At 36.2% G+C, this 14660-nt stretch overlaps 1 protein-coding gene across 2 annotated transcripts; it reads left to right on the plus strand.

Moving 5' to 3' along the window:
• The first annotated feature begins 3193 nt into the window (after positions 1-3193).
• On the plus strand, positions 3194-11285 carry LOC107767671 (thiamine biosynthetic bifunctional enzyme TH1, chloroplastic). 2 transcript variants are annotated; one of them, XM_016586759.2, is made up of 10 exons: positions 3194-3335; positions 3594-3866; positions 4821-4895; positions 5963-6038; positions 6112-6187; positions 6599-6733; positions 8362-8426; positions 8559-8686; positions 9580-9824; positions 10543-11285. In XM_016586759.2, the coding sequence occupies exons 1-10, from the start codon at positions 3315-3317 to the stop codon at positions 11144-11146; spliced, it is 1698 nt and encodes a 565-aa protein (XP_016442245.2). In that variant the 5' UTR covers positions 3194-3314; the 3' UTR covers positions 11147-11285. The 2 variants fall into 2 exon arrangements, with proteins under 2 accessions (XP_016442245.2, XP_016442239.2); XM_016586753.2 differs by having other exon boundaries at positions 3212-3371.
• The last annotated feature ends 3375 nt before the right edge of the window (positions 11286-14660 follow it).

The raw sequence follows: 14660 nt of genomic DNA on the forward strand, positions 1-14660 counted from the left end.
AAAGAAACATAAAGAACCTTTAAATAGTAAATTGGGTCCCACATCTGGGTTCCTATACAATGTTTCTACTGTTGGTAATAGTGTATTTGGGTCCCTTATACAGTGTTTCTACTGTTGAGAACAGTGTATCTACTGTTGTGTGGGGTCTTTGACGGCTTTTAGTCAGAGTCCTAGGCTCTTATACCATTTCAGCACAGATCCAATTATATTCGACTGCTCCCCAGAAGAAAATATTTGACGACAGCTCAGTTAGGCATATTGCTAGAAGAATCTCTGTTCAAGAAGAAGATAAGACACAATTAATAAATAAATATCTGGAAGAAGTAAAAAGAAATCTACTTCAAACTATAAACCATACTGAAAGGTCAGACACATCAATGCACAGTGAAACAAGTGGCGATGATATCGCAGAAGAAGATTCTCAGCCAATACAACCGGAAGTAATATTATCCGACAAAAACATGGACAAGGTAGCAAATTTCCTCCAACAAATGAGTGATTTAGACAGAAGAGGACTCTGACTAAAAGCCGCCAAAGACCCCACACAACAGTAGATACATTGTTCTCAACAGTAGAAACACTGTATAAGGGACCCAAATACACTATTCCTAACAGTAGAAACACTGTATAGGGACCCAGATGTGGGACCCAATTTACTATTTAAAGATTCTTTATGTTTCTTTTTTCTTTCTTTAAATAGAGGAGCTCTTCATTTGAATAGGCAGATTGTAAAAACCCTCTCTCTCTTTAAGAACTCTCTCTCTCTCTCTCTCTCTTGCAAAGACTTTTAGCTTCTTAGCTTCTTCATTTTGTAAATCAGTTGAAGTAAATAAAGTTTCGAAGTTCAGTTCACCATCCTCAGGGCCTTGCATCCCAGCCTTAAAGGTGTTTGTTTATTTTAATTTTATAAGTATTTAATTACTTTGTTTCTCTCCCCAGCCGTGACTATGTCCGGCTAAACGGATTCATATCTATGTTGAAAAACTAACTTCTCTTGCATATTAACTATGAAGAATCCAGTCTCTTTCAAAATATAAAAGAATTTTAATATAGTTTCTTGGCTTGGTTCCAAGATTGTGGTACATTCGACTCTGGTACTACTCTTATTGGCTTTGCCTTAGTGGCTACGTCTAGCCAGCTGTGACATTAAAGCCTGCTGAAGTTATCAAAAGGGCTATCCCTTTCACAGTTAGAACTGCTAGACACATGAGCTCAATAAGAGTATGTATCGGACCTAGACATGCCCCTTGCTTAGGTAAAAGGATAAATCCTTTCATACAACCATTAAAACTATAATAAAATCCTAGTATATTTCGAATTTACTGGTCGTGCGGTCTACCGCCAACCTTCAAAGGTACTGAAACAGCTAGATCTGGATGGCCGTGCGGACTACCGCCCGCCTACCCTGATAGTATGGTAATTATACCTATGGTAAACTTATAGGAGTATGTACACAAGAAGGATTAAACTTGTGTAATGAGCTAAAGCTTTCTAGACAGCTTAAGATTGATAAGCTTAAAGAGAAATCCCAATTAGGTGACTTTTGTACCCAGTTCGGTTTACCCGGAACCTCTACTCAAAGTAGGAAGAAGAAGAAAAACAGATATCATAGGTATCCTAACCCGGATAGCCCGTATAAGAAAAAGAGGTCTCGATATAGATCTAAGGAAGAGCATGATACTAGAAAAGCGCATCGCAAATCTACTCGATTTGCGAAGAATATATCAAAGAGGGATCTCGCTGATATTAAGTGTTATAAATGTGGAAAGTATTTGACGGCCATATGTATGTACAAAGTATTTGAAGAGGACATATTCAAAGATAATAAAATAAATTGAAGAATTTGATCTTTGGGTCTTTTAGAAATTTGTGAGCGTAGAGATAGAACTATAGCTCCTAGAAACCTATAGATAAATAACAATATAAAGTATGAAATAGCTAATATTGAATTATAAAAAATGATGTAATACGATATGAAAAATATAGGGAGCTATCATTTATTAAAATAAATATAAAAAGAAAGAAAAATGATAAGGGTAATTTTTGTGAATTTTTATTTTGTCTTGGGTTATATCCTTATTGCTTCAACTTAACATTTTAGCAATTTAACTTTTAATGCTATATTATAATAAATTTCTCTCTATTTTTTTATTTCTTTCACGGCAATTGTTCTTATTGTGTAAAATAATTTGTGTACCTTAAGAGTTTTATCAACTTGACAAATAAGTTTACTTACATAATAATTTTAAAACAAAATTGAATTGACTTTTCCGTTGCTTTATTAATTCAAAGACTTAATTATTTGTTGAGATTTTATGCTTTTTTGATAGTATAGAAGATACAAATTATTTTCAAACTATTCTCCTACTCGAGCATAATATTATTCTCTTTATCGATTTTATGTAATATTGAAAACTACATTTAATAATTAGAACAAATATTTAATTAGGTAATATTAGAATTATAGGTTCCCTAATAAGAGGAATCAATGTAAACATATTTCTATGGAAATCACGTGAGTATACAAGGAAAAGAAACGTAATACTCTTAATTAATTCTCTTAAATAATATCTATTTTAAAGTCCTTAATATTAGGGTTTCTTATTTAATTCAATAAGGAAAAATCTAGTAATCAAATTTTAGTTTCTTTTAAAGTCCTAAATATTAAGATAATAATTAAATAATTATTTTGTCTAGTGTGAGCTTTATTTTAAAAGGATAAAAAAAGCGAACAACATTTCGCTAAGGGCCTTCGTGCTTTTAATATAATATATATATATATATATATATATATATATATATATATATATATATATATATATATATATATCACATTTACATAACTACATATCCCACAGATTATGCACATATTTTTCTCTTGATCCCCCAAAGATAGGTAAAGTCGTTTTATAGATTATTTCTCTAACAAGTTTAATCGTCATTTTTGATAATCTGATTATAAATATTAATGTATTTGTGAAGTTTGTTGGCAGCTAGTTTAGCACTCAACCATACAAAATTTACAGTTTGTAAACAGATTTTAACAAGTTCAGTTGTATTATGTTGTAAAAAAGATTTTAATTTTTTTTAAATTTTAAAATAGCTGCAGTATATATAAAAGGAGTAATAACTATTTTTCAAACAGTACTTTGTTTTAGTCCAAATTCGACATGCCGAAAATTAAAATAAGAAAAATGAAATCTTAAGCAAATCGTCTTGTGCCACATATCCAATATTTAGAATCCCATGAGATACGTCCAAATACCCGTACCCGTGGACTCTCCGCTTCCGAAAGCTTCTTCCGTCTCTCTCGCATGGCGTATTTCTGCACTCAGGTTCTATCCACTTCCTTCTTTACTCCCAAACCTCAGGTAAAATCTAATCCCATCATCTGCCCATACTCCTATTAAAACCTCATGCTAATTTCATAATCTCAAGACAGATTAAAGTTGGATTTAGTAAATACTAGTAATTTAAATCAACTTTGTTACTCTCTTAACTAATTGTATAATTTATTTAATAACATAAAGTAGATATAGTGTCTGCATCTGCTATGGAAAAGCTAAACTCGTTCCTTATTTTCAATTTTTTAGATTCCAGTGCTGTTGAATCCAGGCGTAGCTTGCATCAAAAGCTTTCATCAGTATAGGTTTTTGCATATTAAGGCAATGCAAGACGATAAGGTTTCCACGCCTACGCCGTCGGATGAGTGCATGGTTAGAGTTCCGCATGTTCTGACGGTTGCCGGCTCCGATTCCGGCGCCGGAGCCGGAATTCAAGCGGATCTCAAGGCTTGTGCTGCTCGGGGAGTTTATTGCTCCACTGTGATCACTGCTGTTACTGCTCAAAACACCGTAGGGGTTCAGGTAGGGGTGTCAATGGTTCGGTTCGGCCGGTTATTTTATAAAATTTATATCGTATCAATTTTTCAATTATTCTATTATGTATAACCAAAATTAGACTTTTCGAAACCATCCCAATCATGTCGGTTTTTCTTCGGTATCGGTACGGTACGGTTCGGTTAATTTTCGTTATTATTTTAAATATCATGAAGTAGAAGGCAATAACATATGTTCTTTTATAGGACTTAGCAAAACTCTCCAGACATTTTACTGTTTAAAGGGTGATGAATTAAAAAAAAAATGACTAGAGTATAGATCCATCAACTATTCTACAACAACGTAAAAGAAACCAAGCAAAGACAAAGAAAATATAAATCACACGAGTGGAAAGATATTAACCAAGCTAGGACTCAAGAATAAAGTCTATAGAAGATTAAATATTCAAAAAGATAAATCTAAATTATATGAAAGGAAACATATTCATTGTAGTTTGCTACTCATGATTGCTAGACTACTTTGTGTCTTGCTAATAAAGATACTTGAAATAACTTAGTTTAAGTAGAAGTAGTATAATAGGTTTTAGGAATTAATATTTTGAGTTTAATTACTTGTTGGCTTGTAATAGTTTTCATAATTCCAAGCCCAAAGAAAAATTTAATGCATTATTATTTTTAAACTTACTACATAAATATATTTTCCACATGTAAAATTTATTCGGTACGGTTCGGTATTTTTTCGGTTTATTTTTATAAAATAAAAAACCAACCCTAATTATCGGTGTGGTTATGAATTTATATAAAAATCTGTAGTTTCTTAAAAAGAAACCTAGAAATCGGTTCTGTGTGGTACGGTTCGGTCGGTTTAGTCGGTGTTTGAATATCCATTGACACCCCTAGGTTCAAGTATTAAAAGGCTATAGTCTGTTTATGTTTTGCTAGTGTGTTTTCGATTTGTAAAATTTATCGTGGTTTATTCTAGGGCGTGAACATTGTGCCAGAGGATTTTGTGGCGGAGCAGTTGAGGTCGGTGCTTTCTGATATGCATCCCGATGTGGTAAGTATATTATGTTAATGTTACAATGCTCGCATCCATTTGATGATGTTGTTTATGTACAATATATATTGACTTGAGCAACTGAAGAGAGTAAAAGTCCCGGTCATTCATAGGATCATCAATAGTTCTAGCCGAGGCAGGGGATTATGTACATGGAGTCAAGTTATGATGCTGCACAAAATGGAATATGAGATATTCTTTTCGGAGTATTCATATATTGCTATTTTGATGCTCTTAAGATTTTCCAGCACAGGCTCACTGGTGCTTAACTTTAATAATAGGGGATTACATTCCCTGTTTACTTCACTCTGTGCTTTCATATATCTTAATGTTCTCATTGGAAACTGAATTAATTGGTCTTTTTAGTCCAAGTCGTATGTATCTTACTAGTAAGTAATCTAAAGACACTTCCAAAGACCAATGTTGCCTTGTAACCCCCGAGATTATTACAGGAAACAACGAACACACTAAGAAACTTGGAGCTGCCTAGCAATAATTGGTATAGATAATTTAGGAGTTAGGACGCAAGGTTGGATGGCTGAAAGTAATGTTGATAGAACATCCCTTATAAACAAAGTCATTGGTTAATTTACTGGTTTCCAAATTATCAGGACCATTTTCTTCAGCCATTCATATTGGTTAAATATCATGCCATTTTTGCTTTTCAGTTTTTTCTGTTAGCGCAAATGTCACCATATATGTGAAATTAATTTGAAGAATTGATTGGCTATTTGGGTCTTGGATACTCAGGGGATAAAAGAGAGTCCCATGTTTGGTTAGCGATTGGGGATCAGATTTGGCAGGGATTATAGTTCCCTTTTATAGGATAATTTTATGCCATGGGAGAGGTGGGATAAATGGTTATTTGAACAACATTAGCCCACCTCTATACCTAATTCAAATGCTTTATTGATGTCTTCTAGATTGTATATATTGCAAAACTAAATATACAACCTGATCCACTATTCAAGATATACATGGAAAGAGTATACCAACACGATCAGGATAAGCAATCTGCAATTTCCAGTAATGTCTCAGTTTGCGTTGCAGCACTAAGATTATCTTAGGTGAAAACAGGCATGCTTCCGTCAATTGGCATAGTGAAAACTCTCTGTCAGAGTCTGAAGGAATTCCCGGTACAAGGTACACAATACTTCTTTCTGCTTTTGAAATTTCGACGACGTTAACTATGCTGCTATCAAATGCTTGAAGACAGCCTTGGTGGTTGACCCTGTTATGGTATCCACAAGTGGACATACGTTAGCTGGTCCCTCTATTTTGGATAGTTTTAGGTATGTCATCTGCGAGTGATAGTGTCTCTCCATTTTCCCCGTGGTGTAATCTCAACTGTGGATTTATTGGCTAACAATGTTTTTTTGCTGAATATTCTTCTGCCAAATTCATGAAATATACAACAAGCTGTAAACTTCCTATATGGACATGCTATCTATTGGTATATTGTCGTATGCTTGGATTAAGCTTGAACATCATTATGTTTTTAAAGACCACAGTTTTCGTGTTAATTGCTGGAGCACAATAAAAGAAACTTCCTTGATATATGTACTTATGTAATTTTTCTTTTTCAAAAAAAAAAAAAGTACTTATGTAAGTTTCACATTTTATATGCTGTAATATTTGATTCTTTATGTTTCAACTCCTTGGATAATTATGTGTAATCATATGCCTTCTTGTTCTGATAACAGGGAGGAGCTTCTTCCCATGGCTGATATAGTGACCCCAAATTTGAAAGAGGCGTCCGCTTTACTAGGTGGTGTGCCATTGGAAACAATTGCTGACATGCATTATGCTGCAAAAGCGATACATGACATTGGTCCAAGGTTAGTTTTGAGGTTTTTTTTTTCTTTTTTTTTCCAAATAGTGAATATTGATGCCTTGACCTTGTATTACTTATGACCAAATTCCATTTGATGGCCAAAAAGTTTATCAAGCGTAGTTCTCAATGACAAGAGAGAAGTAAATACCTTTTAAGTGGGTATTTGGACATAAGAATTGTAAAATTCCAAAAAACGATGAAAAGAATTTTCAAGTGAAAATGATATTTGAAATTTTGAGTTGTGTTTGGACATGAATATAATTTTGGGTTATTTTGAAGTTTTATGAGTGATTTGAGTGAAAATTTTGAAAAATAGGTTTTCGGAGTTTTTCAAATTTTCGAAAATTTTCAAAATGCATCTTCAAGTGAAAAATTGGAAATTTTATGAACAAACGCTGATTTAAAAAAAAAGTGAATTTTTTTTGGAAAAAAGGAATTTTTTTTAATGTCCAAACGGGCGCTAAATCATCCGAACCATCATTTGCTATCAAATGTAGCATAATGCCTTATGCCCTCTCCACAAACCCAACAAGCTTGGTCAATCTTGAATTATTGGTGATATTTTAGGTAGAGGACATCTATGAATTCTACAGTTGGCTTCCACAGGACAAAGCTTAGTACTTGGTCGCATATGGCGCTTAGCAGTTAGCACCCACACTTGCCGTTAGTCTTCATGTTCTGATATTAACTTAGATGGCCCGGGTTTAACAACTTAGCGGGCTTCTTCTTGATTGCCGAAAATATGAGGCACAAGTTGCTGATGAGTCGACCAAAAGAACTATGAACTGCTAGAACTATCATCCATTCACTCATGTAGCAAGTAGTTATACGCATCTCATATCTGACATCTGCTTATCATTGAAAATGGACAAACATGATATTCGCTTTTTACCAACAAGGGAAGACTTCAGGAAATCTTCTGTGGATGGATGTACACCTACTTCATCTTGCTTGGAGGAAAATTAACTTGAGCATGAACTACAGCTGAATAAAATAAAATTAGTAGATGCTTCAAAGAGGAGTTTTAAGGGCTCATCTCTGGATGCTCTAAAAGGAGTTACTTCCATCCTTCTTGAGGCTTTTCCTTGACTTGGGGCTGTGAGAGTGGGAGAAGAATGGCTGGCATTTCAAACAGAAGGAAAATGCTCTTTTACGGATTTGAAGGCATAAAAGTTGTTAAGTACTTGGGCAATAAAGAAATAGGATAACCTACAAGCCCCAGGGCCTAGCTCAAGTGGCAAAGGGTGGTGGATTTGTGTCTTAGGTCACAGGTTCAAGCCCCCACACCATCCAAAGCAAAGCCTAGTATTTAAGTGGAGAAGGGTAGAGGGGCGGGCCCATTATCCACCGAGTTTCGAAGGCTGCGGTTGGTCCAAAGGATCGGCCCCAGACGGATTTCTCGGTCATCAAAAAAAAAAAAAAAATCGTATTCCGATGAATCAAGTTAGCGTCCAGAAGGTGGATTTAGTTCAAGTTCACAGTGTAGGGCAATTAGGGAAGATCTATAAAAAATAAAAAATAATGCAATTAGGAAGATGTGTATTGTGGATTCTCTTCTTTTTGTGTCACTACTCTATCTCCATAGAGGGCTTCGTCTTCTAATGTGCTAAAATCTCTTAATTTCTTGGACAGAAATGTACTTGTGAAAGGAGGTGATCTCCCTGCTTCCCTTGATGCTGTGGATGTGTTTTATGATGGTATTTCTAATAATTTCTTAAGATCTTTAGGATTTATCAGTGTGCTTGTTTTGTTCTTAAGTGAAAGCTTGCATGATTCTTCAATGCCTATATATGCTCATCCCTATTATGGTCTTTCAATTGATCCTATAGGGAAGGATTTCTATGTGTTTCAGTCTTCACGCATAATGACACCAAATACTCATGGAACTGGCTGCACTTTGGCTTCTTCTGTCGCAGCTGAGCTAGCAAAGGGTTCTCAAATGCTTTCTGCTGTTAAGGTAATTGACTTAGTATGGCATCTGGATATACAAAAAATCTATACATTGCTGCAAAATAGATTGTATGTTGGCACAAGCTTAGGATTTTGTGTAAACTTGATGTATAGTGGATAGTGTAACAATGGCTGAGCTTTGACAATTATTAGGTCTCTTATGAGATGGACATAGACTAGACACTTAAGGGTCATCTGGTTGACTGTATAAGAAAATAAATCCAAGCATAATTAATACATTTTTTTTCCAGCATAAAACTCTATTAATAGTATAACCTCAGCATAACTAATACAATTTTGTCTACTAGTATTACTCTGCATGATAGATGCAGCTGCTTTGCATATTAAATTCTGCATGCTAATGCCCGCATGACTTATGCAGGATTCTTTGTATTATTTCATGTAGGATAGAAGGTGAAATGAAAATGTGTAGCTAAAACACTTAAATACTCTTAATATAGGCAATCCCTACATAAGAATTCCTATATTATTATCATTCAACATATAAGGATCCTACATTATTATTTTTCACGGCATAACAATCCTTGCACTGTAATTCCTACATCACTAGTCCATGATCCAAATAACCCCTTAATGTGTAGGTACGAACACTTTACACATAACATTCTGTTCTTTTTTTTGTCCTTCTCCTGTTTGTACCTTTAATGAGGAAGTGGGAGGAGGGGGTCAAAGCATGTCAAATAACTCTGACGTCAGGTAATCAATTCACCCTCCTGCCATCCTGCTCGCCTTTAAAAAACAATTGTCGGTCCCTGATAGTGAAAAAGATATATTGTTTGATTCTCTGTTGGTCAAGGAATTTGCTCATTGCTTCATTTAAGTTGGCTTGTTTGCCAAATGATGCATGTTTTCTTTTATATATATTTTGACGTTTGCCAGGTAGCTAAACGCTACATTGAAGCAGCCTTGTCTTATAGTAAGAACATTGCCATTGGAGGTGGTCGTCAAGGTCCTGTGGATCATCTTTTGAAGCTTAAGAGTAATGTGCAGCGACGACCTTTTGATCCTTGTGATCTCTTTCTGTATGCTGTCACTGACTCCAGGATGAACAAAAGGTGGGGTCGTTCAATAGTTGATGCGGTAAAGGCTGCCATAGAAGGAGGTGCCACCATTATTCAGCTGAGGTTTGTGTCTTTGAAATTGGTTCACTTTCTTTCCCTCTTTCAGTCTTCACTCTTCCTTTTGATTCCTTAGAGTAAGAAAGAGCTGACTTACTAAACCTAGGTGTGGAGAGATCAATAAACATTAGGACTATCACAAGTTCTACATATTATTATTCTGATGCAGTGTCTTTCATGCTTAGGTTGCAGTAGCTTAGCTAATCTTGGGTTACTTTCACTAAAGCCCCAGTCCTATCGTGTTGGACCGAAAGGGAGAGCTTTTCACAGATGTGAGAGAATTGACAACTTAACAGTGTTATATAGCATACAATTTGGTCTTCCATTTAAATCTTCATGCATGAAAAAACCATGCATTTTCGAGCTCATAGAATTTCATGAGAAAATTGCTTTGAAGAAAAATGCTCATGCACAATAAATTTAAAATTCCACTGTAATCATACTGCAGAATAACTGTTGTTTCAGTTGTAAAGAAATGGACCTTGGCCTTAACTCACCTAATAAAGTTTTTCCGGTTCTGTGCATTCAAAAGCGACACCAATGGAGAGAAGTGTAATGAAAGATCTCTTAGACTCTGATCTCTGTGTTCTTGGCCCAAATAAGAGTTATGCCCTTTTTACACGTTTGCCTCAACTTGGCATTTTATTCTTAGATATCTTACCGCCATTTTCAGTAGAATCATTGGATATATATAATGATGTGACTTTATCTGTTACAATTGCAGGGAAAAGGAGGTTGAAACTAGTGATTTTCTGGAAGCAGCAAAAGCTTGTTTAAAAATCTGCAGAGTTCATGGTGTTCCTCTGCTGATCAATGACAGGATTGATGTAGCTCTTGCTAGTGATGCTGATGGTGTTCATATTGGGCAATCCGACATGCCTGCTCATGTTGCACGGGCTCTTCTTGGGCCTGACAAAATCATTGGTGTATCATGCAAAACACCGGAGCACGCCCTGCAAGCATGGATAGATGGGGCTGATTACATTGGCTCTGGCGGTGTATATCCAACTAATACCAAAGAGAACAATAAGACGATTGGTTTGGATGGCCTGAAAACTGTTTGTTTGTCATCCAAATTACCAGTTGTAGCCATTGGCGGCATAGGCATCTCTAATGCTCAGGCTGTAATGGGACTAGGGGTCCCAAACCTGAAAGGCGTTGCTGTTGTATCTGCTCTATTTGATAGGGAATGTGTTTTGACAGAAACCAGAAAGTTACTCGAGGTGCTCAAGGAGTCAAACCAAATGGGCAAATTGAAGAAATGCTGGAGATCACCACATACTTCCAGGCAAAGCAACCTCAATTTTTGTTACCAAAAGATTTCTTGATTAAACTTTTGAAAGTAAACACGTGTGTGTAGAGAAGTAAATGCAGGCACTGGGATTTCAATATCGTTTCATTGATGCTGGTACAGTAGGAGATTGAAACTAAACATTTTCTTGAAGTTCAGTACGTGTTCATTGCCAAGGTTGATATTTTTTTTTTTTTTGGCAATCCGCTAGGCAAGCGCCTAGGGCTAGTTTTTTATTAATAATAGAAAAGAAAAATACAACAATTAGGAAAAGTAGAAATAAGGGGGGGACAATAGCACCGGTATTGTTACCCATATAACACAAACCGGGCTAAACCTTACCTTACTAATCCTATTGAGGCATAAAATAGTCTCACTAGCAAGCATGTAAAAAGAAAGAACTAGCTACAATCAAATATTCAGTGATCACCACAGAGTTTATAACATACTCTGTGATGATATTACAAATCAGAATACTAACATAATGGTAGAATAAAATGATGAAGGAATTAAAATGTTGTCCCTTCTTGTCCAAACTTGTAATTTCTTCAATTTGTAATTCTTTTTCATCACACTCCCAATACTTCAAGAAGTGTTCAAAAATCATGATTTCTTTTTAGAACGATTGGACCTTGTTGATGTAGTTGAGGTGACCTGCTTTTGTTTTGTATTTCTCATTGGAGGTCGCCTAACATTTAAAAAATCACTAACCTTGTCGTCCCAACTATTTTTCCTTGTATGAATCTTTTTACCTTTGCCGCTATGCCTTGGTGATAGATCCTCTTTTCTTGATGCCTGTGCATGACATTCTTGTAACATTGCTTCTTCTTCTCCTTGTTCAAAAAATTCACTCCCCAAATTAACAGGTTGTGGAGAACTTTGAACGATATCGAGTGTCACTAAGGCATCTCCTCCTGTGTCGTTGTCACGATTGTCTTACTTTGTTGTTGTCCTATGTTTTGCATTTTTTTTTTGCTCTTACTTACAGGACCAGTGCTAAGCGTAGCAGGATTTAAGGATTTTAAAGGAGTAGAGCTTACCATTGCATCCAAAAGTTTCCTCTCCTCCAATGAAATGAGTGGCTCAGTTGTTACAATTTGATTCTGCCCAGATTTTGGCACTACTGTTGCTTTTCGATCACCAGCAGAATTTTCGCCTGAGCATTGTTGTTGTTGCACATTATCTCCTGTTGCCTTTTGACCCAAGTTTGCTGCTTCTGCATTTGCAGAAATTCATTGGAACAAAAGCTGGAGCATTATGGTTCAACTTGCTGTTGGGACTTGCTGCAGGTGCCGCAAGTGCATGACAATTCAAATTGTTCTTGGGTGCTGCAGATTTCCCCTAAAATTTTGGCTTGACTGAAGCATCAATGTCCTCTCCTGCACTTCCTGATCATCCTCTTGGTCTTCTTCTTCCGATGAAAAACCAGCAATTCCGTCACCCCAGCCCTCCTCATTATCATACTCTCGTTGGTCGTTCCACAGTTTCGAGTTAATAACCATATCCCTCACCTTTGCTTGAATTATTTCTTTGTTATTGCAATTGGAGATTGATGGTTGCCCAGGTTCACCCCCATGCTCACCAATTGACTCACAAGATTGAGAGGGAATATCATACATCGATGTGTTCAAGGTGATCAACGGTTGCTTGAACATAGGGTTGGCATCCAACATCATTTTAATCTGTGAATCTTTGATAATTTTCTCCACATGTGGACTGGAGAAATGTATCGTAGGAGTTACCTTCCCTTCATTTTGATCATGGGCCAGCAGTTGCATATTTGGATTAGTAGTCTTACCTTCATTCTGATTCACAGTAACAAGAGCTTTATTCAATGTCGCTGGAGTCGATGAGCTATTTTGATCCAATTTCTGGTCCTTATAACTCTCAACCAACTGTAAATTCTCTCTAGTCAACTTCCCATCATCATCATTCACATTGCCAAGAGCAGTAAATGAGTTTGAATTTTTTGGTACACCTGGACTCTTTTTTGCGATCTGCATTAGTTTTTTGCTGTTTGGAGTCCTTTTTTTGCTAGAAACCGATGTCCAGTTATCCTTAGTAATATGTTGTCCAGCTTCCCTTGTATGTTGTCTAGCATCAGTAGGTTTTGATCGCTCAGATTCAGCCCCTTCTATTGAACCACCTTGTTATTGAACCATATCAGGCTGGTTAGAGGTATCTGCTCGGACTGCCTTCAATGCAACATCAGTATCCATAGGATTTGCTGTTCTTTCAAGAAGATCAATTACAACACAATGTTTATCACTCCTAGATACAACTCGATTAACAGGAGATTGCAAAGCAACAGTACAATCCAGCTTCGAAACAATAGTAGCTGCAGCAGCTGCTTCAATAGCTTCTGTCCAGTTGTTACTCTTGTTACCCTTTGTATCAGATGCTGCAAACTCCAATTCCATAACATCTACACGATGTTCCTCATTAGTAGCATCAACATTTGTTGCTTTATCAGTTAATTCAACAAAAGTATCCTTAGGTTCTGCACTACCATTTGCTTTCCCAGTAGTTTTGGTCTCCACTTTTTCTTGCACAACATTTTTCAAACTCCCACAAGCATCTTGTTCTGCTCCAGCTGACATTTGGGAACCTGTAGCTGCACACTCCGAAACCACAACTTCACTTTGAATCCTAGATGGCCCAGGGACATGTTTAAACATATCAAGGTTGTTTGAATTATCAGTTCGATTAGCAATTGCCTTTAAAGAAACAGCAGTAGCTTCATACATCCTTGAAAATACTGTGGAAGCAGGGATATCACTCAACTTTGTATTCAATACAACAACATTTTTCAATGCAACATCAGTAGATTGAACAAATGGTGGTTTTCCAATTATTTCACGCGCAACTGTAGTATCTCGATCATTCTGTAGTTGGCCTTTAACAACAGATGGTTGTGGACCATCAGTCAATGCAGACTGAGTTGCTGCAATATTCTGCTTATTTACATCAGCTCCTTGATGATAAACAAGGGAATTATTTTCAAAATTGTTATCTGGATCCACACTTTTGCCTTCTAAAACCTGTTGCATCTTTCTTGCATTCAACAATTGCCTTAAATCCCCTTGATATTGTTCTATAGGACCTTGATCAATTGGTTCTTGAAAAACTTCTACATCTTCAATCTCATCATTTTTGTGTGCCCTTTTCGATATATATCGACATGTTTTCTCATCGTGGCCCTGATGTTTACAGCAATTACAATACAAAGGTAGATTATCATACACAATTTCCTGAAAAACTTCAACAATTTTTCCAGAATTTTTATCCAAGCTTTGGATTCTCATTCGCTTGGGATGCTTGTTCATCAGGTCCAAAATTACCTTCACCCTCGCTGTGCTTGGTCTGGATTTAATTTGTGTTGATTTATCAATGGCTATAGGTTTTCCAGCAGCAGAAGCAATTGATAGCAACGAACGCATAACAAATAACTCCGGCGACAGATTCGGCAACGAAATCCAAACTACTGCCATTGTAGTTTCTTCGTTTGGATTAAATCCAGTTGTCCATGGAAAGACTCTATACTGGTGTTC

Source organism: Nicotiana tabacum, chromosome 7, assembly GCF_000715075.1.
Source record: "Nicotiana tabacum cultivar K326 chromosome 7, ASM71507v2, whole genome shotgun sequence".
NCBI lineage: Eukaryota > Viridiplantae > Streptophyta > Magnoliopsida > Solanales > Solanaceae > Nicotiana > Nicotiana tabacum.